The following is a 27,281-nucleotide window of genomic DNA, read 5'->3' on the forward strand; positions in this document are numbered from 1 at the left end:
GAATATTGGATAGTACGAATATTTAGTGGTGGTGGGTTGGAAACATGCAAAGAGTAATCATGTTGGGTTGCGTATAACAAAGTATGGAGTCGAAATAAGCGCCCTCCCGGATAGTCCGAACAGGGGAACCTTCTACCTTTAACCTTTTATCTTTTCATAGTTTATAAAAAAAAAAAATCAGCTTTTAGTATTCTAGCAACTTATTGTTCAGCTTCAAAACACTTGGGGTTAAATGGTAGTACTAGTAACAAGTTACTCCCCTATATCAATTTCAATCAACCTTTTTAACAATAATAAAAATGTAAATGTAATTACAAGTGAATCTAAACATCATCTACTAGTATACATTTATACATGCTTAAAATAATTAAAATGGAAGAGACTATTGCAAACCACTTGTATCATAATAAATAGATTAAAACATGGAAACAAGGAACAGTACCATATTATGGGATAATATCAACATATGGATAATATCAATATCTAACCAAAGTACATAATTAATCCACTTATTCCTCAACAAATTACAATGTCCAACTCATAAACACTTTCAAGCATAATAAAAAGTGAAAAAAAAGAAAATTAATAGGAAAACAAGGCATCAAGTACATGTCCCCCTTGATTTAGATGAAAATATCGATTAATTGATTCCTTTGCTTCTGAGATCTCTTCTCAACAAGTGGGCAATGGTCTATTCATCAGTTCAATACTACCTTCCTCTTATTTGCCAATGTGATTTAGATATACAAATGGCTTGATAATACATATGTGATCCATTTCTGGCCAGCAGAGTAGAACCCATTAATCAACTCATGTTCATATCTCTAACACAATATCTGTAATTCAAATGATTAAGTAAATTTATGAGTACTGATTTGAATTTGGTAAAACATATACTTAACAATATTTTATCACGTGGGAAGTATCAAAGTTATGATGTAGACTATTCTTTTAACTTTAGTGTGGAACTCGTTCTTCTACGTGACACAAATCAAGTCATTTTTTAATCAAAAGTAACAACACTATTTTTGAAAGGACCTCCAACTAGAATGAAAAAGAATAATTTTTGTAATATCTTAATTTTAATTATAATTTTAATAATATAATAATAAAAAAAACGATAATAAGAACAATAACAAAATAGATACTCATACTTTAACAAGATAAAACACAAAAGTATAAAAATTATAGCATATTAAATAAATTAATTATATATATAAAAGACCACTTTCATCGATCTCGTACTAGAACCACTCTAAAGTGTGCCCTCGAGGGCACCGTTGGGTGGTAATATGAATAGGACATCCACTTGTTTAGTTTGTTTTTTTATGTTTTTTATTTACTTTGATTATATGCATAGGACTTTTCTTTTTTACTTTTCTTCTTCCTCTTTTATTTTAGTTGTATTAATTATTAAAATACTACGGAGTACTATTTTAAGTTTTGGATTTAATTGTATAAAATCAATTGAAAACTATAATAAGCTTGGTATGCTTTATTTGCTCATCGCTTCACACATAGCACGATAACAAAATACTTTCTGTCGGTCACTAATTAAGGTAATAATATAGGGTACGACACCGTTTTCAGGTGCCATTTAGTATATAAGGGGAATATTGTTGAAATGTTAGTGTATAATTGCATTACCTTCAAATTTAAATGTGTTTGCAATACTTGAGGTGTAGTTTAACTACGTTTATATGTAAATGTATAACAATTAACAATATAACAATTTATACATCATATATTATTGGCCTCGTACAAGTTCCGCCACTACTCCTACCTACGTCTAGTTTTTCCATTCTACTCCAAGTCATACACTTTGAGGGTTTCTAAGTATTCTCTTAAATTAAATCGGCCTCTGGCCCTTTGCAATTGCGTGATCAAATTATGTATTGTATTTTTTTTTTAAGGCAAGTTGTCGGCATCACTCAGATGGACTTAACCATCTTCGCGATCATATGCCAAGCACGCACTCGCTTTCAGGAGGAAATCCGAATCGCATTGCAGAAACCCAATCCTTAAACCATCCCGAGTGGCAGACGGACCGGGTTTGAATCCTGAATGGATCCGGGAGAAAACCCTTGGGGGTCAATCTGGAGCTCCATACTTCATGCATATTGATTAATAGAATGAGCACAACTGAGGCTCGAAACTATGAACTAAACCCAAGCCCTACACACAAGTTGTGGGGATACCATTGAGGCAAGCGTGCAATGGTAATTATGTATTGTATATAGTACATACGGACCAAGTGGTTCAGAAAGATTTGAGTATTCAACTTACATTCAGAATCGGTTTTGACCCATGTAGACCCGTCATTCGCATCTTCATCATTGTCCCGATCTGTAGCTGCCTTTCCTTTACCCTTCTTAGGTGATTTAGGTGATTTTCGGGTTTCGATTAATTTCCTTCCAGATACCGCTCTAGAAGAATTGGGGTTGATTTTATTCTTGAGCATGGCCCTTAATAACTAAATATATTTTGTATAAACCAGTAATAATTAGTAACTGCAAAAAATGACATACACTAAATAAAAGCAACAGATAACAAATTTTTAGAAAGGTTAATAAAGTTTACCCTCTCCATTCTTGATTCAGGAAGTCGATCTTGCACGCTAGGCATTGGCGGCAAACCGCTACTGCATACAAACATTTTCTTCAACAGCAAAGAAAATGATCTTTTACCAATTGCTTTTTTACCATTTTCTGTGCATATATCTTTGCACCTGCCAAGGATTACTTTAACCGTACGATCAATCTCCTCTTTATCATCTGGATTGGTAATAACTGTCGTCGAAAGTCTACGATCAACCTCTAAGTTTGATGGACAATTAAGAAATCTATCCAGTGGGAGATCAGCTGCAACGGCAGGTTTCTTTGATAAGAGTTTTGTCAACTCCTTTTGTAGTTTTCCAATTTCTTCAGGCGTGAATTCAGATAAATCCGGAGATGATGATGCTGTATTAATCATGTTATCATCAGTTTCTTGATTTTCATCGTTTTCTGCTCGTGGAATTTGATCATTGTTTCCGAACGTTCCTATCGTCAGCAACCCTTGCGGCCAATCGTTGAACTCTTCTTTCTTAGGTTCTTGCTTCTTGTGATCTACGCGCAGTATTATATCATTGTTGGTCGTATTATAACACTAGTAAAGATTAATGACTCTTGTATCTTAAGTACAATAAACACTTAGTAACGATCAAAGGTACAGTATATTTAATGAAAAATGTAAACAAATTAGAACATGAACGAACATTGAAACACACTCGATTTTGTCCTTTCAAAAATGTGTCTTTGACAAGCATCAATAAACTTGTAATCTTTAAAATCCAAATGAAAGTTGACTCATTTAGTTCATAGATGCACCCATGGGATGAAGATATGAATTCCCAACTGATCATATTTATATAGATCATATATTAACTTTACCAACTACAGTTTACATCATTTTAGTGAGTAAATATAAAACTTGTTGGAGTAATATTCATGCATGCAAAAAAAGATGCTGATTTCAATAGGAAAAAAGAAAAAAATATGTACGTAAATATAATTCTGGACTAATTAAATAAGAAAATTATAACATACCACAAGCGGATGTGTTTGTATTAAAGGTTTTGTTGCCATGTCCACTGTTGAGCTTATTTTGCATCCAGTTGAAGAACTGTAACCAAACAACATCAAGAGAATTAAACTTTATAAAACACCATATATGGTAAAAATAATAATACAAAAATACATATATATACCAAAAGCTTCAAGAAAACATACACCATAAATTAATTACCTTCATTTTGATACCAATATGAAGAGCTAGCTAGAGCAACAATTATAAAGAAAGAAATTAGATGAACACAACAATCACCAAAAAATGAAATACATGCATGATATTTATATTATCATAAAGTAGTTTAGTGACTGTTGCGCTATAAGATTAAATTCTTGCTGTAGCTGATTGGTACAAATAGTATCGAAAAATAACTGCCCGCAATTTGACAACTCGCAGTCGCTAGTTTAAATTGTTAAATGCATCATCAAATCATTCCGTTCTATGTAACATCAACTTGTATTAATTTAATTAATTCTTTATATAATAATTAATTTGATTTGATGCTTTGAAAGAAGAGAGGTTCTAATTGGAGTATCCCATGCATAAAGAAGGAATTGAATGGTGTTAATATAATAATAGATTTATGTTTCCTTGTAATAATACATGCCCAACAATGTCTAGTGCAGAGGTTGAAGCTATACACGTAACACGTACTATTTCACCCCATTGGATCCATCTTCCTACACTCTTCTCTCTTAAACCGACATCGAGTTATGTGCTTATTACATTAATCTTATTAATTATTAATTACAGTAATTATTTGCCGAGTAGTAAACAATATTAGTCAATTATGAAGCCAATTTAGCCCATACGCTCGATCTTTCACATTTAAACATCACAATATTATACTACTTGATATGTTAGAAAATGAGTATCAATTGACTGTCTAGATTCGTTCTTGAATCGTGTGTTTACTTTCTCTATAAAGTATTTTGACTTTACGATTGTCTTGGTTGCACGAAATCTTTACAGGGATAAGACAAGAACGCAATCAGTGTTTTTAGCAACGAAATCACTGATCAAATTGTTAGAGAGTATGTGTATGTTTTCTGTTTGTTGATGAATGCAGAATGAATGATAAAAAGGTCCAAAAACTGTTATGTAAAATAGTTATACAATGAAAGGGTGTATCCCTTCATTGTAGGCGGGAAAAACTGTTATACCGAAAATGTATAACTATTGGAATGCACCTTTTCATTGATAACGAGGTTTGGCGCTGCCCCGAGCCTCGCGAGGGGCGCTGCCCCCTCGACCCCTGCCCGCTCACCTGGGAGCGGGGCCCCAGCCAGGGGCGCTGCCCATTGGACCCCTTCAAGGGGGCGCAACCCCTTAACCCCCGCCTTTTGCGCGACAGTTAGTAGCCAACTCTTACGGGCGTGTACTCAACACTCTCCGAACCCGTTGTTAAGTATAGCTAGCTAACACCTGCATTCAAGTAAATCGCAGCTAACTAAAATGTACGTTGAATGACACAAAAATCACCAACAAATCCCCCCATTTTAGTGTAATCCTTGATTTACTAAAAAATTAAACAAACAGAACAAACTAATGCATAAATGAAAATGTTTCAGAAATTGAATTTTCACTTAGTATAATATTTACGAGAATTCGAGAATCAGGTTATTTCAGAAATTGAACCCTTCAACTCATATGAAAACTATAAAATACTATACACATCAGTTTCTTATAAATCCCTAAGACAATCTTGACACTATTATAAGCCAAGTGTCCCAATCCTTCAGTGAACATATTGGCAGCTAAGTCCAAAGCTCCATTGAAGCGGCAAAACTTCTTGCTCACATAGGTAGTCCTTTTACATCTTGCACCTACATATGCAATTTTTCAAAAGAACTATTAAGAAGAATAACTTCAACCTAACTCAACTTGCAGGTCTAAACACATACTTTGGGATCAGAATATTTACGTGTTTCAATCTTCAGAAAGTAAGCTTACCTCATTGAATTCAGCTTCTAGCGTTGTACTAGAAGGGAATTGGGCGTCTCAATTTGGAAGATTTATGCGGACTTCAATCCCACTCTAATAGCCGACTTGTGTACTAAGTCTCGGGCTAATGCTTTAGTCAAGCGATCCGCTAAATTTTGTTGTGATCTAACAAAACTTACGGATATCACTCCATGTGAAATCAGCTCGCGAACCATACTGTGTCTAACACCTAAGTGTCTAGACTTTCCATTGTACATTTGGCTATAAGCCTTAGCCAAAGTAGCTTCACTGTCACAATGGATGGAAATATGAGATATTGGCTTCGACCACAAAGGAATTTCATGAATCAAATTCCTCAACCAATCAGCTTCCTTACCAGCTGCAGCTAAAGCTACAAATTCAGACTCCATGGTTGAATTTGTAATACATGTTTGCTTCTTAGAAGCCCATGATATAGCACCTCCTCCAAGTAGGAATATCCAACCAGTCGTAGATGAATGATCTTCGACATTGGTTATCCAACTTGCATCCGAATATCCTTCTAAAACTTAAGGAAATCCAGTGTAAGTGATACCATAATCCATAGTACCCTTTAAATACTTGAATACTCTAACCACAGCATGCCACTAAATGGCATTTGGATTACTAGTAAACCTAGTCATAGCATACATCAAACATCCAATTGCTCGAGAGTATTCAAGCTGTAATACAGCTTTACCCGAATGGGGCATAAGCTTCACAGTTGTGTCGACGGGAGTATTCAAGGGAGAACATTGATCACACTTATACCGTTTCAGAATCTTCTCAATGTAATGAGATTGTGTGATCGTGATAACTCTATCATCCCTTTTAATCCTTATGCCTAGGATTACATCCGCCACTCCCATGTCCTACATGGAGAACTTCGAAGGTAAAAATTCTTTTGTTCTATCAACTTGATCTTGGCCAGTACCAATGATCAACATGTCATCCACGTATAAGCAAATGATCACACCTTTTTCGGATTGCTCAAATTTGCTATATACACATTTGTCAGATTGATTTAGTACAAAACCATTAGACAACACCATATCATCAAACTTCGGATGCCACTGCTTGGGAGCTTGTTTCAGCTCGTACAATGATTTAACCAACTTGTACACCTTATGCTCTTGACCTGGCATAAAAAACACTTCTGGTTGTCTCATATACACTTTCTCTTCCAAATCACCATTCAAGAATGCTGTTTTGACATCCATTTGATGGATCACTAGATCATACGTAGCAGCAAGTGCTATCAACAATCTAATCATAGTGATACGAGCAACAGGAGCATATGTATCGAAATAATCAATCCCCTCCTTTTTGTTTAAAGCCTTGGATATCCAATCTAGCTTTAATCTTGTCAATTGTACCATCGAATTTCATCTTCTTCTTGAAGATCCATTTGTTTCCCAAAGATTTGCATCCTAGTGGTAAATCTGTTAATACTCAAGTATTATTCTCCAAAATAGAACTCATCTCGTCTTGAACTGATTCTTTCCAAAAGGCAACATCACGAGATTTCATAGCCTCATCAAAGGTTCTAGGATTATCATCAATACTATAACAGTATGAAAATTGTGATTTAACACAATCTCTCGATCCTTCAACTGGGTAAAGTTGAAAATCAGAACCATACGACTTGGGTGTCCTAGTTCTAGTGCCCCTACGAGGTTCTAGTGACTCACTTGAATTTCTTCCAAGTTAACTCCTTGTGTAGTCTCATTTTAATGAGAAATCACATCCCTTGGTCTAGGTATTGATGTAAAACGAGATTAATCAAATATTGCATCTCTTGATTTTATAACGGTGTTAATCGAAATAGAATCATTAGGTTCTATCACATAAAACCTATAAGCTTTGGAATGCTCGGCATATCCAATAAAGATGCAATCAATACCTCTTTCACCCAGAGTTTTCCTTTTAGGTTCGGTCAGTCTTACAATTGCCCGACAACCCCAAACTCGCAAATAGTGCAAGTTTGGCTGTTTCTTGTACCAAAGTTCGTAAGGAGTCGTAGTTCCTCTTTTTATTAGGAACTCTATTCAAAATGTGACAAGCCGTTCACATGGCTTCTCCCCAAAACCCGTCACTCAAACCCGAGTACGTCATCATGGAATTAACCATTTCTTTGAGAGACCTATTTTTCATCTCCGCTACACCATTTTGTTGTGGTGTATACGGAGATGTAGTTTGATGAATAATCCCCACAGATTGGAAACACATTGGATCATAATACTCACCACCTCTATCGGTGCGCAACGTTTTAATTAAACCATTTTGTTGTAATTCCACTTCAGTCTTATAGATTTTAAATTTGTCTAAGGCCCCATCTTTAGTATGCAAAATATAAACATAGCAAAACCTAGATGCATCATCTATAAATGTGATTACATACTTCTTATTTCCTAAAGAAGGTGTAGCATGAAAATCACAAAGGTCACTATGAATTAGATGGAAATTCAAAGACGTCCTGTTTATGGTCTTAAAAGGTTGTCTCGTGATTTTATTCAACATACAAGTATAACATTTTTCAGAGCACTTTTCAAATGTAGGAATTAAATCAACTTTAGACATTTCATACATTCTTTTATAATGTACATGTCCTAGACGAGCATGCCATAAACTTGACTCATTTGAACTAGAACTAATCAAGTAATCATGCAAACAGACTTATCAACAACAGGAACATTCTTAAGATTCAACATAAACATACCATTATTATAGTATCCAAATCCAATAAACATGCCACCCTTCGACAAGATATACTTGTTGGATTCAAATACTTGTTTGTAACCACACTTATTTAATATAGGATTGGAAATCAGATTCTTTCTCAACCCAGGAACATACAACACATTATTTAAAGTAATTGTCTTATCAGAACTAAATTGTAAGATAACATTGTCACGACCAAGGACATGAGTGACTGTTCGTTCCCCATGTGAAGCACATCATCATCAGGTTGAAATGTCTTAAACCAACAACGATCTTTACATGCATGACATGTGGCCCCGGAATCAATCCACCACGCTATGTTATCATACTGCACATAAGACGCTTCAGAAATATGTGACACATAATTCTGAACAGAATTTATAATACAATCAAAATTCTGACCTTGGTTAGGAACTTGGTCCTTAGACCCGTTTCTCGAACCCGAACAGCTTACTCCATCCTTGTTCTTTCCAACACGACATTCTTTATTAAAATGGCCAGGTTTGTGAAATGTCCCGTTCATATTGATTATAAACGTTCCATATTAATTGATTTCTTTGCGAGGTTTTGACCTCTATATGAGACGTTTTTCAAAGACTGCATTCGTTTTTAAAATAAACCATAACTTTTATTTTATCGACAAGGTTAAAGAGTCACCACCTAGATTATCCAGAAATGATAATCTAAAATATCACACTCACACACTACCAATACATATTGGTTTACAATATTAATATGTTACAACAAAGTAAATCTCGAATGCAGTTTTAAACAATATTATACAAGCATGCTGACACCAAATCTTGTCCATATTTTAGCATGCAACAGCGGAAGCTCTTAATAATCACCTGAGAATAAACATGCTTTAAACGTCAACAAAAATGTTGGTGAGTTATAGGTTTAACCAATATATTTATCAAATTGAAATATTAGACCACAAGATTTCATATTTCAATATACATCCCATACATAGAGATAAAAATCATTCATATGGTGAACACCTGGTAACCGACCTTAACAAGATGCATATAGAATATCCCCTATCATTCCGGGACTCCCTTCGGACATGATGAATTCGAAGTACTAAAGCATCCGGTACTTTGGATGGGGCTCGTTGGGCTCAATAGATCTATCTTTAGGATTCGCGTCAATTAGGGTGTCTGTTCCCTAATTCTTAGATTACCAGACTAAAAAGGGGCATATTCGGTTTAATAATCCAGCCATAGAATGTAGTTTCATTTACTTGTGTCTATTTTATAAAACATTTATAAAACTGCATGTATTCTCATCCCAAAATATTAGATTTTAAAATTGGGACTATAACTCACTTTCACAGATTTTTACTTCGTCGGGAAGTAAGACTTGGCCACTGGTAGATTCACGAACCTATAAAAAATATGTACATATATATCAAAGTATGTTCAAAATATATTTACAACATTTTTAATACGTTTTGCTGTTTAAGTTTATTAAGTCAGGTGTCCTTGTTAGTAATCTACAACTAGTTGTCCACAGTTAGATGTACAGAAAATAAAGCAATATATATTATCTCGAATCAATCCACGACCTCGTGTATACAAGCCTCAGGCTAGATCACAACTCAAAGTAAATATAATATTTTGGAATCAACCTCAACCCTGTATAGCTAACTCCAACATTACTGCATATAGAGTGTCTATGGTTATTCCGAAATATATATATATAGATGGGTCGATATGATATGTCAAAACATTGTATTCGTGTCTATGGTATCCCAAGATTACATAATATATTAGAATACATGTATAATACAATATAAGTTAGCTAGGATATGATTAATATAGATTTGTTACCAATTTTCACGTAGCTACAACAAGAAAAATTATCCAATCTTGTTTTACCCATAACTTCTTCGTTTTAAATCCGTTTTGAGTGATTCAAGTTGCTATGGTTTCATATTGAACTTAGGTTTATGAATCTAAACAGAAAAAGTATAAGTTTATAGTCAGAAATACAGGTTACAAGTCGTTTTTGTAAAGGTAGTCATTTCAGTCGAAAGAACGACGTCTAGATGACCATTTTGGAAAACATACATCCACTTTGAGTTTAACCATGATTTTTGGATATAGTTTCATGTTCATAAGAAAAATCATTTTTCCAGAAGAATAGCTTTTAAATCAAAGTTTATCATAGTTTTTAATTATCCAAACCAAAACAGCCCCCGGTTTTACTACGACGGCGTATATCCGATTTTACGGTGTTTTTCGTGTTTCCAAGTTTTAAATCATTAAGTTAGCATATTGTAACGACCCGGATTTTTCCTATCGTTTTATACTTATGAGATTAATATTTACATAAATTAAACCTTACCAACATGATAAGCAATCTAAATTGTTGAGACTTATGTTTTTGAAAAGAGTTTTACACAACATTTGACCGTCCAATTTGACCGATGATATCACGAACTATATAACATACGATAATTATACGTTTGTGTATATATATGTATCTATATATATAACATGATCTAAGGATGGTTTAACATCTCATTGTGTACTAATAACAATAAGATAAAAGTATACTTTGAAACTACTAACTTAAGTTTTCAAAACGATAACTATACGTAACGTTTTTTTGACATAAATACTTAAAACTTATAATGCTTATACATGTATCGTATAGATATGTATTTAGTCACTTTTAAAGGGCTTTTATACATAAAACAAAATAAGTATATTTACAAAAGATAGTTATATTTGAATCCTCGTTCCGTTTTCTCAATATTTCTATACGTATATCAAGGGTATATGTACCCGTATAATACCCAGCTTCTATACGTATTTACTATTGGTATATACACATCAAATCAACATCCTAATCAACATTATTACTGCCCTAGATATGAGGTAACTAGGATTTGTCAAGTAGCATGAATTATTAGTAAGAAAACAAAATTAGGAATCCTTTTCTTTCTTTATAAACTAAAAACGTTTTTATGAATGAACACCATTTCTTCACTCCATTTTCTCATACCCACACCCTAATTTCTCTCTCAAAATACTCCTAACTTCATACTTGATCATCTACAAGCATTTTCCCCATCATTTAGCTTCAATTACAAGCCTTAAACACCATAAGAAAACTCTTTCAAGAACATATCAAAATAACCACCCATTTGAAGAAGTTTACTTCCAACCTTTTGATCTAACTCCACCACTCTTTTGGTTCTAGGATTTTTCTCATCTCTTACGGTAACTTTGTCCAAGTAACTTGAGGTAGTAACCTTATTCATAACCTTATTCGATTCATATTTATATAGCTATCTTATTTTGTGGTATAAAATTTTAACAACAAGAACATAGTTTGAATGATTTCAAACTTGTTCGCAAACTAAATAGATCCTTCTAACTTGACTTTTAAAGCACTTCAAGACCTGTAATATATCATAATGATATGCTAACTTAACAAGATATAACTTGGTTTTACAAAGAACATCTTAAAAACTGAATCTACGTCGTCGGAGTGCAACCGGGGGCTGTTTTGGGTTGGATAATTAAAAACCATCTTGAACTTTGAATTGGAAGTTCATGTTTTGGAAAAATGATATTTCTTATGAATATGTTAACACATAAAAATTTCATGGTTTAACTCAAAGTGTAAGTATTTTTAGAAAAATGATCATTAAATGTTGTTTTCATGATGGAAAAATGATCACTTTCATAAGTTTCACCAAAGTTTGACCTATAACCTGTGATTTTGAATACAAACTAAGGTATTTTCAGTTCATATTCTTAATATTTGATTCAATCCAAGGAAGTGGCAAGTTGAACCAACAAAAACGGAGTTGTAATGAAGAAACTACGACTAAAACAAGATTGGGTATCCGAAGCTAGTTTAGCTACGAAAATAATTGGAGAAAAAGTAAATTAATCATATCTTTCCTAATTAATATGATATTTTATATATAATTACTTATGATTTGATTTTATATATTTCAGGACCACCCGTAAACAACACGAGAAGATTAATCATAAGACCTCATGATTGTACGCAACACGTCATTTGACAACACGGTACTTTATGTACGCAACACGTCATTTGACAACATGGTACCATGGGTCGAGATTAATTCTGATCAATACGAATACGATGGGGTCTTTATTTATTTTATTTAAGCAACTAATTGTGGACCACTAACATCGGACTGCTAACTACGGACTAAGAAAATATTAAAAGTATTAAAAGTATATATATATGTAACGATTACTTAAAAAGAAAATATGTTGATATATTATATATATGGTTAGGTTCATGATATCTATAGGAGACCAAGTCGTGTTAAATACCTTCAAGGAAAAAGTGAGTATATAGTCCCACTTTTAAACTCTAAATATTTTGGGATGAGAATACATGCATTTTATGATTTACGTTATGGACACAAGTGATTAAAAATATATATTCTACGTTGAGTTGTACCACTGACATACTTCCCTGTAACTTGGTAACTACTATTTACATGAGGTATTGTAAACGCGAATCCTGTTGATAGATCTATCGGGCCTGACAACCCCAACCGGACTGGACGACCAGTATTCAACGGTTGCACAGTACTTCATTTCGGTGACTACACTTGGTACGGTGTAGTAAGATTTCATAATAAAGGGAATATGCGACGTTGATTAAATGTTAAGTATGGTTATCAAGTGCTCAACAACTTAGAATATTTTTATTAAAACGTTTATATATGAAATCTTGTGGTCTATATTTATAACGCTGCCGGCATTAAACCTATATCTCACCAACTTTATGTTGACGTTTTAAGCATGTTTATTCTCAGGTGATAACTAAAAGCTTCCGCTGCAACATGTTGAATTTAAGCAAGATCTTGAGTATGCATATTTGTGTCAAAAATAAAACTGCATATCGGAGGATTTGTAATGTAAAATATGTTGGAAGTCGTATTGTTATTATCACATGTAAAGTTTGTAAGTCTAAGATTATTGCTAAACGATAATCATTATTAAGTTGTTTAAACCTTGTATTTGTAATAAAAGCTATGGGTTGTATTGTAAAAACGAATGCAGTTTTTAAAAAATGTCGCATATAGAGGTCAATACCTCGCGATGAAATCATATGTTATTGTATTCGTCCTTATGGTTACGGTCGGGTTTTGACATGTGGTATCAGAGCGTTGGTCTTAGAGAACCAAAAAATTTGCATTAGTGTATCTTATAGAGTTTGTTAGGATGCATTAGTGAATCTGGACTTTGACCGTATTTGATTTAGAAAACTATTGCTTATCCTTGTTGGTTAAAAATTAATATGTAAATATTATGTGGTACTAACGTGCTAGTTGTTATGTGATAGATGTCTGGCTTAGAACTTGTTATCATATTCAGCGAATCCGAATCAGAATCTTCAGATGGTGTTCCAGTCATTAACCTATCCGATGATGAAAACGACACCTTTGGGGAAAACTCACAATTTTCGGATGAATCAATTGAAGAGGAATCGGAAAGTGATCCTGAGGAGGAAGAAATACAGGAAATTACGAAAGACAAGTTCGAAAGAGGAAAGAAACGAAAGGCTACTGAATTGGAAAATCCAAATCCCGAGCTTAGTAAGGATGTTGTGGCACCAACTTCACCAGACACTTCCACCCCTATTCCCGCTATTCCTATTAGTTCTATCCCGGCATCCAGTTCTTCAGCCCCTCAGCAAAACGCAGGGAGACAGTCAAGATAACCTTTAAGCGATTTCTTTGAACACAAACGTTTTGGGTTAAATGATGCGCTGTTGTTTTAAACCATGAGGTCATATAACGTTTTGTATAATATTACTAGTGTGGTTTGCTTAATGTTTGATGTAAGATAAGCATATATAAAATAGTGAAGTGTGAAATGCAATAATTTTCCATGGTTGAGTATTATTTGGGTGATAGTAATTGATTTCTGTACTAAGCTATTAAGTATGAACTTTAACGGGTAGGTACTACCCTAGATATAATTATAAAACGCTAATAAGAAGAAAAGGCTTTTATAATAATAATTGGTTCATATTATTAATGAGCTACGATGTACTGTAAATACATACTATATCTATAATATTTCATGTGAATAATTATTTTTTTTTCATTCTTATTGAAGATTATGGCGCGATTGAACCGAATGACGGAACAAGAAATCGAGGAACTCATCAATCAGCGAGTGGACGACAGAATGTTATGGGTCGAGGCTGTGAGAGGTGCTGCAGTTAACCCAAATCCTCATGTGGGATGTACTTACAAAACTTTTCAAGGTTGCAAGCCCTCATCATTCAGTGGAACAGAAGGACCGGTCGGTTTAACCCGGTGGATCGAAAAGATTGAGTCTGTGTTTAAAATCAGTGGTTGTATTGAGAACGACATGACCAAGTATGCATCGTGCACCTTACAAGATAGTGCACTCACGTGGTGGAAAAACTATGTGAAGGCCGTAGGAGGAGATGTAGCTTATGAACTCCCTGGGAAGAATTCAAAACAATGCTAATCAACGAGTATTGTCCAAGGAACGAGGTTAGGAAGTTGGAAGCTGAATTACGAAGCCTGAAAGTTGTTGGTACTGAACTCACCAACTACAATCAGCGATTCATGGAATTAGCTTTGCTATGTCCCGAATTGGTACCAACCGAAGAACGAAAGATAGAACTGTACAAAGATGGTTTACCTAAAAATGTCAAGGCAAATGTTACAGCATCGAAACCCAAGACTATTCATGAAGCCATCACCATGGCAAACGAGTTGATGGACCAGATTATTCTGGATAAGAACACCGTTGTCAAGACATCAGAAAACAAGAGAAAGTGGGAAGGTAATCAACAATCCAACAAGAAACAAGAAACCACGCAAGGTGTGGGTAGTGGTTCAAGCTTAGGTTACAAAGGACGAAATCCTTTATGTAACAGATGCCACAAACATCACTCTGGTTATTGTAATGTGGTGTGCGATAATTGTAATCGAAGGGGTCATCTTGCTGAATATTGTAGGATTCCTGTTACAAATACCAATGGCACCAAGACTCCTGCCACAAATGCAAATAGAACTGCCTTGGCCACTGTTACTTGTTATGGGTGTGGGAAACAGGGTCATTATAAGAGCCAGTGCCCAAATCCAGAGAAGAATAACGGATCTGCACGTGGAAGAGCATTTATTATTAATGCTAGAGAGGCGTATGAAGACCCGGAGCTGGTTACGGGTACGTTTATCATTAATAACTTATCAGCATCTATTATATTTGATACTGGTGCTGATAGAAGTTACGTGTGTAGAGACTTTTACGCTAAATTGAATTGTTCATCATTACCTCTAAATGCTAAGTGCATGATTGAGTTAGCTAATGGTAAACTAATTAAAGCCGATAAAATTTGCTGTGATTGTAAAATAAATTTAGCCGGAGAAATATTTAAGATTGATTTGATATCCATAGAATTAGGAAGTTTTGACGTAATCATCGGCATGGACTGGATGTCCAAAGTAGGAGTCGAAGTGGTGTGTGCTGAAAAGGTAATTCGTATTCCTCGAAAGGATAAATCAATGATAATGATTTACGGAGATAAAGGTAACCCAAACCTAAATCTCATTAGCTGTTTGAAAGCTCGAAAGTGTTTAGAAAAGGGATGTTATGCCATCCTAGCACATGTAAAGAAAGTTGAAGAAAAGGAGAAGAATATTAACGATGTAAATGTAGTAAGAGACTTTCCCGATGTATTTCCGGAAGAATTACCGGAACTACCTCCTTTCAGGTCTGTAGAATTTCAAATAGATCTTGTACCAGGAGCTGCACCGGTTGCTCATGCTCCATATAGACTTGCACCGTCCGAGTTAAAAGAACTTCAGAGTCAGTTAAAAGAATTACTGGACCGAGGATTCATACGACCAAGTACTTCACCGTGGGGAGCTCCAATTTTATTTGTTAAAAAGAAGGATGGATCTTTTAGGATGTGTATAGATTATCGTGAATTAAATAAGTTAACTATCAAGAATCGGTATCCACTACCGAGAATTGACGACTTATTTGATCAACTGCAAGGATCATGTGTGTACTCGAAAATCGAGTTAAGATCGGGTTATCATCAACTACGTGTCAAAGAAGAAGACATTCCCAAAACTGCTTTCTGGACACGTTATGGTCATTACGAATTTTTAGTCATGCCGTTTGGGTTGACAAATGTGCCAGCTGTATTCATGGACCTCATGAATCGAGTTTGTAGTACATATTTAGATAAGTTTGTTATCGTTTTCATTGACGATATTCTTATCTATTCCAAGAGTGAGCAAGAGCATGAGCAGCATTTAAGGTTGGTATTAGAATTGTTAAGAAAGGAACAGTTATACGCCAAATTTTCTAAGTGTGCATTTTGGTTGGAAGAAGTACAATTTCTTGGTCACGTTGTTAGTAGCAAAGGAATTCAGGTTGATCCAGCTAAAATTGAGGCCATTGAAAAATGGGAGACTCCTAAGACACCAACGCAGATACGCCAATTTTTGGGTTTAGCCGGTTATTATAGAAGGTTTATTCAAGATTTTTCCCGAATAGCTAAACCATTAACAGCGTTAACGCAAAAAGGGAAGAAGTACGAATGGACCTCTGAGCAGGAGAGTGCATTTCAATTACTGAAGAAGAAGTTGACTACGGCGCCTATTTTATCGTTACCTGAAGGGAACGATGATTTTGAGATATATTGTGACGCTTCGCGACAAGGTTTTGGTTGCGTCCTTATGCAACGAAAGAAAGTTATTGCATACGCATCTCGAAAATTGAAGATTTACGAGCGGAATTACACGACGCATGATCTAGAATTGGGGGCAGTAGTGTTTGCATTGAAGATATGGAGACACTATTTATATGGAGTTAAATGCACTGTGTTTACTGATCATAAAAGTCTTCAACATATTTTCGATCAGAAACAGCTGAACATGAGGCAACGTAGGTAGGTCGAGCTGATAAACGACTATGATTGTGAGATTCGCTATCATTCTGGGAAAGCGAATGTAGTGGCCGATGCTCTAAGCAGAAAGGAACGAGAACCAATTCGAGTACGAGCGATGAACATAAAAATTCGCATGAATCTCAACTCACAAATCAAAGAGGCTCAACGAGAAGCTCTTACTAAAGAAAACATAGGAAATGAAATAATGAAGAAGTATGAGAAGCAACTCATTATACGGGAAGACGGAATTTGATATTTTGCAAACCGTATTTGGGTACCAAAGTTGGGTGGATTAAGGAAGTTGATATTGAACGAGGCACATAAGACAAGATACTCGATACATCCTGGAGTTGGAAAGATGTATCAAGATCTTAAGACGCATTATTGGTGGCCTAATTTAAAGATAGACGTTGTAAACATATGTTGGGGAATGTTTAACTTGTTCCAAAGTCAAAGCAGAACACCAGAAGCTGTCAGGGTTACTTCAACAACCAGAAATCCCAGAATGGAAATGGGATGGTATTACAATGGATTTTATCACAAAGTTACCTAAGACTGCCTGGGGTTATGACACCATTTGGGTAATAGTTGATCGTCTCACCAAATCTGCACATTTCTTGCCTATAAAGGAAACGGATAGAATGGAGAAACTATTACGATTATACATAAAGGAAATTGTTTCAAGGCATGGAATACCTATTTCCATTATATCCGATCGTGATAGTAGATTTACATCAAAGTTCTGGCAATCACTACAGGAAGCCCTGGGAACTCGTTTGGATATGAGCACCGCATATCATCCGCAAACCGATGGGCATAGTGAAAGAATGATTCAGACTCTTGAAGACATGCTCAGAGCATGTGTGATCGATTTTGGAAACAGATGGGATAAATATCTACCATTAGCAGAATTCTCGTATAATAATAGTTATCATGCGAGCATTAAAGCTGCACCATTCGAAGCACTGTATGGAAGGAAGTGTAGATCCCCTATCTATTGGAACGAAGTAGGAGATCGACAATTAACTGGTCCCGAGATCATCCATGAAACTACTGAGAAGATAGTGCAAATCAAGGAGAGATTGAAAACAGCCCCTAGTCGCCAAAAGAGCTACGCCGATGTCCGAAGGAAACCATTAGAGTTTCATATCGGTGACATGGTTATGTTAAAGGTGTCACCTTGGAAAGGTGTAATACGTTTTGGAAAAAGAGGTAAACTGAACCCAAGGTATGTAGGCCCGTTCAAGATCATCGAACGCATCGGACCGGTAGCTTATCGACTCGAGTTACCACAACAACTCGCCGGAGTACATAATTCATTTCACGTCTCAAACCTCAAGAAATGTCTTGCAAAAGAAGATCTCACCATTCCTCTTGAAGAAATCCAAGTCGACGAGAAACTACAATTCATAGAAGAACCAGTCGAAATCATGGACCGTGAAGTTAAACAACTCAAGCAGAACAACATACCAATCGTTAAGGTTCGTGGGAATGATCGAAGGGGTCCCGAGTTTACTTGGGAACGAGAGGATCAGATGAAATAAAAGTACCCACATTTGTTTCCCGAGAACGCAAAATAGGTACAACTTTAAAATTTCGGGACGAAATTTATTTAACGGGTAGGTACTGTAACGACCCGGATTTTTCCGATCGTTTTATACTTATGAGATTAATATTTACATAAATTAAACCTTACCAACATGATAAGCAATCTAAATTGTTGAGACTTATGTTTTTGAAAAGAGTTGTACACAACGTTTGACCGTCCAATTTGACCGATGATATCAAGAACTATATAACATACGATAATTATACGTTTGTGTATATATATGTATCTATATATATAACATGATCTAAGGATGGTTTAACATCTCATTGTGTACTAATAACAATAAGATAAAAGTATACTTTGAAACTACTAACTTAAGTTTTCAAAACGATAACTATACGTAACGTTTTTTTGACATAAATACTTAAAACTTATAATGCTTATACATGTATCGTATAGATATGTATTTAGTCACTTTTAAAGGGCTTTTATACATAAAATAAAATAAGTATATTTACAAAAGATAGATATATTTGAATCCTCGTTCCGTTTTCTCAAGATTTCTATACGTATATCAAGGGTATATATACCCGTATAATACCCAGCTTCTATACGTATTTACTATTGGTATATACACATCAAATCAACATCCTAATCAACATTATTACTGCCCTAGATATGAGGTAACTAGGATTTGTCAAGTAGCATGAATTATTAGTAAGAAAACAAAATTAGGAATCCTTTTCTTTCTTTATAAACTAAAAACGTTTTTATGAATGAACACCATTTCTTCACTCCATTTTATCATACCTACACCCTCATTTCTCTCTCAAAATACTCCTAACTTCATACTTGATCATCTACAAGCATTTTCCCCATCATTTAGCTTCAATTACAAGCCTTAAACACCATAAGAAAACTCTTTCAAGAACATATCAAAATAGCCACCCATTTGAAGAAGTTTACTTCCAACCTTTTGATCTAACTCCACCACTCTTTTGGTTCTAGGATTTTTCTCATCTCTTACAGTAACTTTGTCCAAGTAACTTGAGGTAGTAACCTTATTCATAACCTTATTCGATTCATATTTATATAGCTATCTTATTTTGTGGTATAAAATTTTAACAACAAGAACATAGTTTGAATGATTTCAAACTTGTTCGCAAAATAAATAGATCCTTCTAACTTGACTTTTAAAGCACTTCAAGACCTGTAATATATCATAATGATATGCTAACTTAACAAGATATAACTTGGTTTTACAAAGAACATCTTAAAAACTGAATCTACGTCGTCGGAGTGCAACCAGGGGCTGTTTTGGGTTGGATAATTAAAAATCATCTTTAACTTTGAATTGGAAGTTCATGTTCTGGAAAAATGATATTTCTTATGAATAGGTTAACACATAAAAATTTCATGGTTTAACTCAAAGAGTAAGTATTTTTAGAAAAATGATCATTAAATGTTGTTTTCATGATGGAAAATGATCACTTTCATAAGTTTCACCAAAGTTTGACCTATAACCTGTGATTTTGAATACAAACTAAGGTATTTTCAGTTCATATTCTTAAAATTTGATTCGATCCAAGGAAGTGGCAAGTTGAACCAACAAAAACGGAGTTGTAATGAAGAAACTACGACTAAAACAAGATTGGGTATCCGAAGCTAGTTTAGCTACGAAAATAATTGGAGAAAAAGTAAATTAATCATATCTTTCCTAATTAATATGATATTTTATATATAATTACTTATGATTTGATTTTATATATTTCAGGACCACCCGTAAACAACACGAGAAGATTAATCATAAGACCTCATGATTGTACGCAACACGTCATTTGACAACACGGTACTTTATGTACGCAACACGTCATTTGACAACATGGTACCATGGGTCGAGATTAATTCTGATCAATACGAATACGATGGGGTCTTTATTTATTTTATTTAAGCAACTAATTGTGGACCACTAACATCGGACTGCTAACTACGGACTAAGAAAATATTAAAAGTATATATATATATATATATATATATATATATATGTAACGATTACTTAAAAAGAAAATATGTTGATATATTATATATATGGTTAGGTTCGTGATATCTATCATAGACCAAGTCGTGTTAAATACCTTCAAGGCAAAAATGAGTATATAGTCCCACTTTTAAACTGTAAATATTTCGGGATGAGAATACATGCATTTTATGATTTACGTTATGGACATAAGTGATTAAAAATATATATTCTACGTTGAGTTGTACCACTGGCATACTTCCCTGTAACTTGGTAACTACTATTTACATGAGGTATTGTAAACGCGAATCCTGTTGATAGATCTATCGGGCCTGACAACCCCAACCGGACTGGATGACCAGTATTCAACGGTTGCACAGTACTTCGTTTCGGTGACTACACTTGGTACGGTGTAGTAAGATTTCATAATAAAGGGAATATATGACATTGATTAAATGTTAAGTATGGTTATCGAGTGCTCAACAACTTAGAATATTTTTATTAAAACGTTTATATATGAAATCTTGTGGTCTATATTTATAACGCTGCCGGCATTAAACCTATATCTCACCAACTTTATGTTGACGTTTTAAGCATGTTTATTCTCAGCTGATAACTAAAAACTTCCGCTACAACATGTTGAATTTAAGCAAGATCTTGAGTATGCATATTTGTGTCAAAAATAAAACTGCATATTGGAGGATTTGTAATGTAAAATATGTTGGAAGTCGTATTGTTATTATCACATGTAAAGTTTGTAAGTCTAAGATTATTGCTAAATGATAATCATTATTAAGTTGTTTAAACCTTGTATTTGTAATAAAAGCTATGGTTTGTATTGTAAAAACGAATGCAGTTTTTAAAAAATGTCGCATATAGAGGTCAATACCTCGCGATGAAATCATATGTTATTGTATTCGTCCTTATGGTTAAGGTCTGGTTTTGACACATATCATATAGATATATAACATGTGTCTAGTTAATTTTAAAAGTTAAGTTAGAAGGATTAACTTTGTTTGCGAACAAGTTTAGAATATACTAAACTATGTTCTAGTGATTACAAGTTTAAATCTTCGAAAAAGATAGTTATATAAATATGAATCGAATGATGTTATGAACATCATTACTACCTCAAGTTTAGTAGGTAAACCTACTGGAAGTGACAAGAAATGATCTAGCTTCAAAGGATCTTGGATGGCTTGAAAGTTCTTGAAGTAGGATCATGACACAAAAACAAGTTCAAGTAAGATTTTTACTCGAATTAAGATAGTTTATAGTTATAGAAATCGAATCAAAGTTTGAATATGAATATTACCTTGAATAAGAAAGATAACCTACTATAAATAACAAAGGTTTGTTGATCTTAGATGATTACTTGTAATAGATTAGAAAGCTTGGAAGTAAACTAGTAAACTTGAAAGGATTTTTGAAGTGTTCTTGAAGTGTTCTTCCTATGATGATTATAGCTTGATTCTTGAAGTAATTTCTGATGAAGATGATGATTAGTTTACTGGAAAAATTCGTTTATAAGTGTGTGTAGGTGTTGAGAGAGAGTTAGAAAGAGAATTGTAAGTGAAATGGATTGATTGGTGAGTGGTGAATGATGAGTGGTGAGTGGGGTTAAAAGGAGTTCTAGTTAGTTGACTAGTTCATGGTAGAAGTTAAATTTGATTAGTCATGCCTGACATAATCAAGAGTGGAATCCCATGCTAGTTCCTATTGGTATATACTCATAGTAAGTACGTCTAGAAGCTGTGTATAATACATATACGAATACAGAATGACTACGAGTAGAATTGTTGATGAAAATGAATGAGGATGTAATTGTAAGCATTTTTGTTAAGTAGAAGTACTTTGATAAGTGTCTTGAAGTCTTTCAAAAGTGTATGAATACATATTAAAACACTACATGTATATACATTTTAACTGAGTCGTTAAGTCATTGTTAGTCGTTACATGTAAGTGTTGTTTTGAAACCTTTAGGTTAACAATCTTGTTAAATGTTGTTAACCCATTGCTTATTATATCTAAAGAGATGTTAAATTATTACATTATCATGATATTATTATATATTAGTATGTCTTAGTATGATATATATACAGTTAAATATTGTTACAACGAAAATCGTTACATATATGTCTCGTTTCGAAATCATTAAGTTAGTAGTCTTGTTTTTACATATGTAGTTCATTGTTAATACACTTAATGACATGTTTACTTATCATTTATCATGATTAACATAGTGTATCAATATCTTAATATGATTCATATGTATTTAGTAAGACGTTGTTATAACGATAATCGTTATCTATATCGATTTCGAGTTTCTTAACTCAATAGTCTCATTTTTATGTATATAACTCATTGTTAAAATACCTAATGAGATACTTACTTATCATAATATCATGTTAACTATATATATAACCATATATATGTCATCATATAGTTTTTACAAGTTTTAACGTTCGTGAATCACCGGTCAACTTGGGTGGTCAATTGTCTATATAAAACCTATTCCAATTAATCAAGTCTTAACAAGTTTGATTTCTTAACATGTTGGAAACACTTAATCATGTAAATATCAATTTCATTTAATATATATAAACATGGAAAAGTTCGGGTCACTACAGTACCTACCCGTTAAATAAATTTCGTCCCGAAATTTTAAGCAGTTGGAGGTGTTGACGTATCTTCTGGAAATAAGTGCGAGTATTTCTTATTCATCTAATCTTCTCATTCCCAGGTGAACTCGGGTCCTCTACGAGCATTCCGTCAAACCTTAACAATTGGTATCTTGTTTTGCTTAAGTCTTTTAACCTCACGATCCATTATTTCGACGGGTTCTTCGATGAATTGAAGTTTTTCGTTGATTTGGATTTCATCTAACGGAATAGTGAGATCTTCTTTAGCAAAATATTTCTTCAAATTCGAGACGTGGAAAGTGTTATGTACAGCCGCGAGTTGTTGAGGTAACTCAAGTCGGTAAGCTACTGGTCTGACACGATCAATAATCTTGAATGGTCCAATATACCTTGGATTTAATTTCCCTCGTTTACCAAATCGAATAACACCTTTCCACGGTGCAACTTTAAGCATGACCATCTCTCCAATTTCAAATTCTATATCTTTTCATTTAATGTCAGCGTAGCTCTTTTGTCGACTTTGGGCGGTTTTCAACCGTTGTTGAATTTGGATGATCTTCTCGGTAGTTTCTTATATTATCTCTGGAACCGTAATCTGTCTATCCCCCACTTCACTCTAACAAATCGGAGACCTGCACTTTCTACCATAAAGTGCTTCAAACGGTTCCATCTCAATGCTTGAATGGTAGCTGTTGTTGTAGGAAAATTCTGCTAACGGTAGATGTCGATCCCAACTATTTTCGAAATCAATAACACATGCTCGTAGCATGTCTTCAAGCATTTGTATCGTCCTTTCGCTCTGCCCATCAGTTTGTGGATGATAGGTAGTACTCATGTCTGGACGAGTTCCTAATGCTTGCTGTAATGTCTGCCAGAATCTTGAAATAAATCTGCCATCCCTATCAGAGATAATAGAGATTGGTATTTCATGTCTGGAGACGACTTCCTTCAAATACAGTCGTGCTAACTTCTCCATCTTGTCATCTTCTCTTATTGGCAGGAAGTGTGCTGATTTGGTGAGACGATCAACTATTATCCAAATAGTATCAAAACCACTTGCAGTCCTTGGCAATTTAGTGATGAAATCCATGGTAATGTTTTTCCATTTCCATTCCGGGATTTCGGGTTGTTGAAGTAGACCTGATGGTTTCTGATGCTCCGCTTTGACCTTAGAACACGTCAAACATTCTCCTACGTATTTAGCAACATCGGATTTCATACCCGGCCACCAAAAATGTTTCTTGAGATCCTTGTACATCTTCCCCGATCCAGGATGTATTGAGTATCTAGTTTTATGAGCTTCTCTAAGTACCATTTCTCTCATATCTCCAAATTTCGGTACCCAAATCCTTTTAGCCCTATACCGGGTTCCGTCTTCCCGAATATTAAGATGCTTCTCCGATCCTTTGGGTATTTCATCCTTTAAATTTCCCTCTTTTAAAACTCTTTGTTGAGCCTCCTTTATTTGAGTAGTAAGGTTAGTGTGAATCATTATATTCATAGCTTTTACTCGAATGGGTTCTCTGCCCTTTCTGCTCAAGGCGTCGGCTACCACATTTGCCTTCCCTGGGTGGTAACGAATCTCAAAGTCGTAATCATTCAACAATTCAATCCACCTGCGCTGCCTCATGTTCAGTTGTTTCTGATTAAATATGTGTTGAAGACTTTTGTGGTCCGTATATATAATACTTTTGACCCCATATAAGTAGTGCCTCCAAGTCTTTAATGAAAAAACAACCGCGCCTAATTCCAAATCATGCGTCGTATAATTCTGCTCGTGAATCTTTAATTGTCTAGACGCATAAGCAATTACCTTTGTTCATTGCATTAATACACAACCGAGACCTTACTTTGAGGCGTCACAATATATCACAAAATCATCATTCCCTTCAGGTAATGACAATATAGGTGCCGTAGTTAACTTTTTCTTTAACAATTGAAATGCTTTCTCTTGTTCATCCTTCCATTCAAATTTTCTCCCTTTATGCGTTAATGCAGTCAAGGGTTTTGCTATTCTGGAAAAGTCTTGGATGAACATTCTGTAGTAACCAGCTAGTCCTAAAAATTGGCGTATATGCTTCGGAGTTTTCGGGGTTTCCCACTTTTCAACGGTTTTAATTTTTGTTGGATCCACCTGAATACCTTCTTTGTTCACTATGTGACCGAGGAATTGAACTTCTTCCAACCAAAATGCACACTTTGAAAACTTAGCGTACAGTTTTTCTCTCCTTAACAACTCTAGCACTTTTCTCAAATGTTCTTCGTGTTCTTGGTCATTCTTTGAGTAAATAAGTATGTCATCAATGAAAACAATGACAAACTTGTCAAGGTATGGTCCACACACTCGGTTCATGTGGTCCATGAACACAGCTGGTGCGTTAGTCAACCCAAACGGCATAACCATAAACTCGTAATGACCGTAACGCGTCCTAAAAGCAGTCTTTGGAATATCATCCTCCTTCACCCGCATTCCAGAATGTAAATCAATCTTCGAATAAACTGACGAGCCTTGTAGTTGATCAAATAAGTTGTCGATTCTCGGTAGTGGGTAGCGGTTCTTGATGGTAAGTTTTTTTCAACTCTCAGTAGTCGATACACAACCTAAATGTACCATCCTTCTTCTTGAAAAACAAAATAGGAGCTCCCCACGGTGATGTGCTTGGTCGAATGAAACCACACTCTAAAAGTTCTTGTAACTGACTTTGTAATTCTTTCATTTCGCTGGGTGCGAGTCTGTATGGAGCACGAGCTATTGGTGTAGCTCCTGGTATAAGGTCTATTTGAAATTAAACGGATCGATGTGGGGGTAATCCCGGTAATTCTTTCGGAAATACATCGGGAAATTCTTTTGCTACGGGAACATCACTGATGTTCTTTTCTTCAGGTTTAACTTCCTTAATGTGTGCTAGAATGACGTAACAACCTTTTCTTATTGGTTTTTGCGCCTTCAAACTATTAATAAGATTTAATTTCGCGTTGTTCTTTTCTCCGTACACCATTAAAGGTTTTCCTTTTTCACGCACAATGCGAATCACATTTTTGTAACAAACGACCTCTGCTCTCACCTTTTTCAACCAGTCCATGCCAATTATTACATCAAAACTCCTTAACTCGACTGGTATTAAATCAATTTTAAATGTTTCATCCCCCAGTTTAATTTTCTATCCCGACATATCTTATCTGCTGAAATTAATTTACCGTTTGCTAATTCGAGTAAAAATTTACTATCCAAAGGCGTCAATGGGCAACTTAATTTAGCACAAAAATCTCTACTCGTATAGTTTCTATCCGCACCCGAATCAAATAAAATATAAGCAGATTTATCGTCAATAAGAAACGTACCCGTAACAAGCTCTGGGTATAACACCCCGCCAAATTACCATCTAACGGCGTGTTAATTCCGGTCCCACAGTTAACAGTTACGCCCTCTATATGAGACGTTTAAAGCAATCGCATTTAATTTTATTCAAAAATTAACTTTCAAAAAAACATAAGTCAAAAATCCCAAAGTAGAAACACTGTTGTGATCGTAACCACAAGCCAACAGTATTTAAACAATATAAAAGTTTTAAATGCGAAAGTAAATAATGTTCTTTAAAATCAAATGCTGACTCCACGGCCAGTCATGCAGCAAACACAGCGGAAGCATACCTCTTAAGGACCTGAGAATAACAACACGCAAAAACAGGTCAACAAATAATGTTGGTGAATCTACAGGTTTAAAGTAATGTAACAGTATCTGAAAAACAGTTATCAGAAAAATAGTTTAGTTTCTTTGACCACCAGATTCTATCGTCTGCATAAACCGAGCACCTGAATACTAGCAATGACCCGA

The 27,281-nt window shown here is 34.7% G+C and overlaps 1 protein-coding gene across 1 annotated transcript; it reads right to left on the bottom strand.

Annotated features, from left to right (window-relative positions):
• Positions 1 to 509: 509 nt before the first annotated feature.
• LOC139867556 (protein NEGATIVE GRAVITROPIC RESPONSE OF ROOTS-like) lies at positions 510 to 4,022 on the bottom strand. Its single transcript, XM_071855924.1, has 5 exons — positions 3,787 to 4,022; positions 3,588 to 3,663; positions 2,581 to 3,107; positions 2,287 to 2,473; positions 510 to 836 (listed from the first exon to the last, which is right to left on the bottom strand). The coding sequence occupies exons 1-5, from the start codon at positions 3,790 to 3,792 to the stop codon at positions 817 to 819; spliced, it is 816 nt and encodes a 271-aa protein (XP_071712025.1). The 5' UTR covers positions 3,793 to 4,022; the 3' UTR covers positions 510 to 816.
• Between the last annotated feature and the right edge of the window lie 23,259 nt (positions 4,023 to 27,281).

The sequence above is a fragment of the Rutidosis leptorrhynchoides genome, chromosome 9 (assembly GCF_046630445.1).
Source record: "Rutidosis leptorrhynchoides isolate AG116_Rl617_1_P2 chromosome 9, CSIRO_AGI_Rlap_v1, whole genome shotgun sequence".
NCBI classification, from domain to species: domain Eukaryota; kingdom Viridiplantae; phylum Streptophyta; class Magnoliopsida; order Asterales; family Asteraceae; genus Rutidosis; species Rutidosis leptorrhynchoides.

Coding starts and splice junctions, on each gene's coding strand:
- LOC139867556 (XM_071855924.1), bottom strand. Junction 2,474..2,580: donor CTGAATCAAGAATGGAGAGG/GTAAACTTTATT, acceptor AAATATATTTAG/TTATTAAGGGCCATGCTCAA. Junction 837..2,286: donor GGTCAAAACCGATTCTGAAT/GTAAGTTGAATA, acceptor TTTGAATTACAG/ATATTGTGTTAGAGATATGA.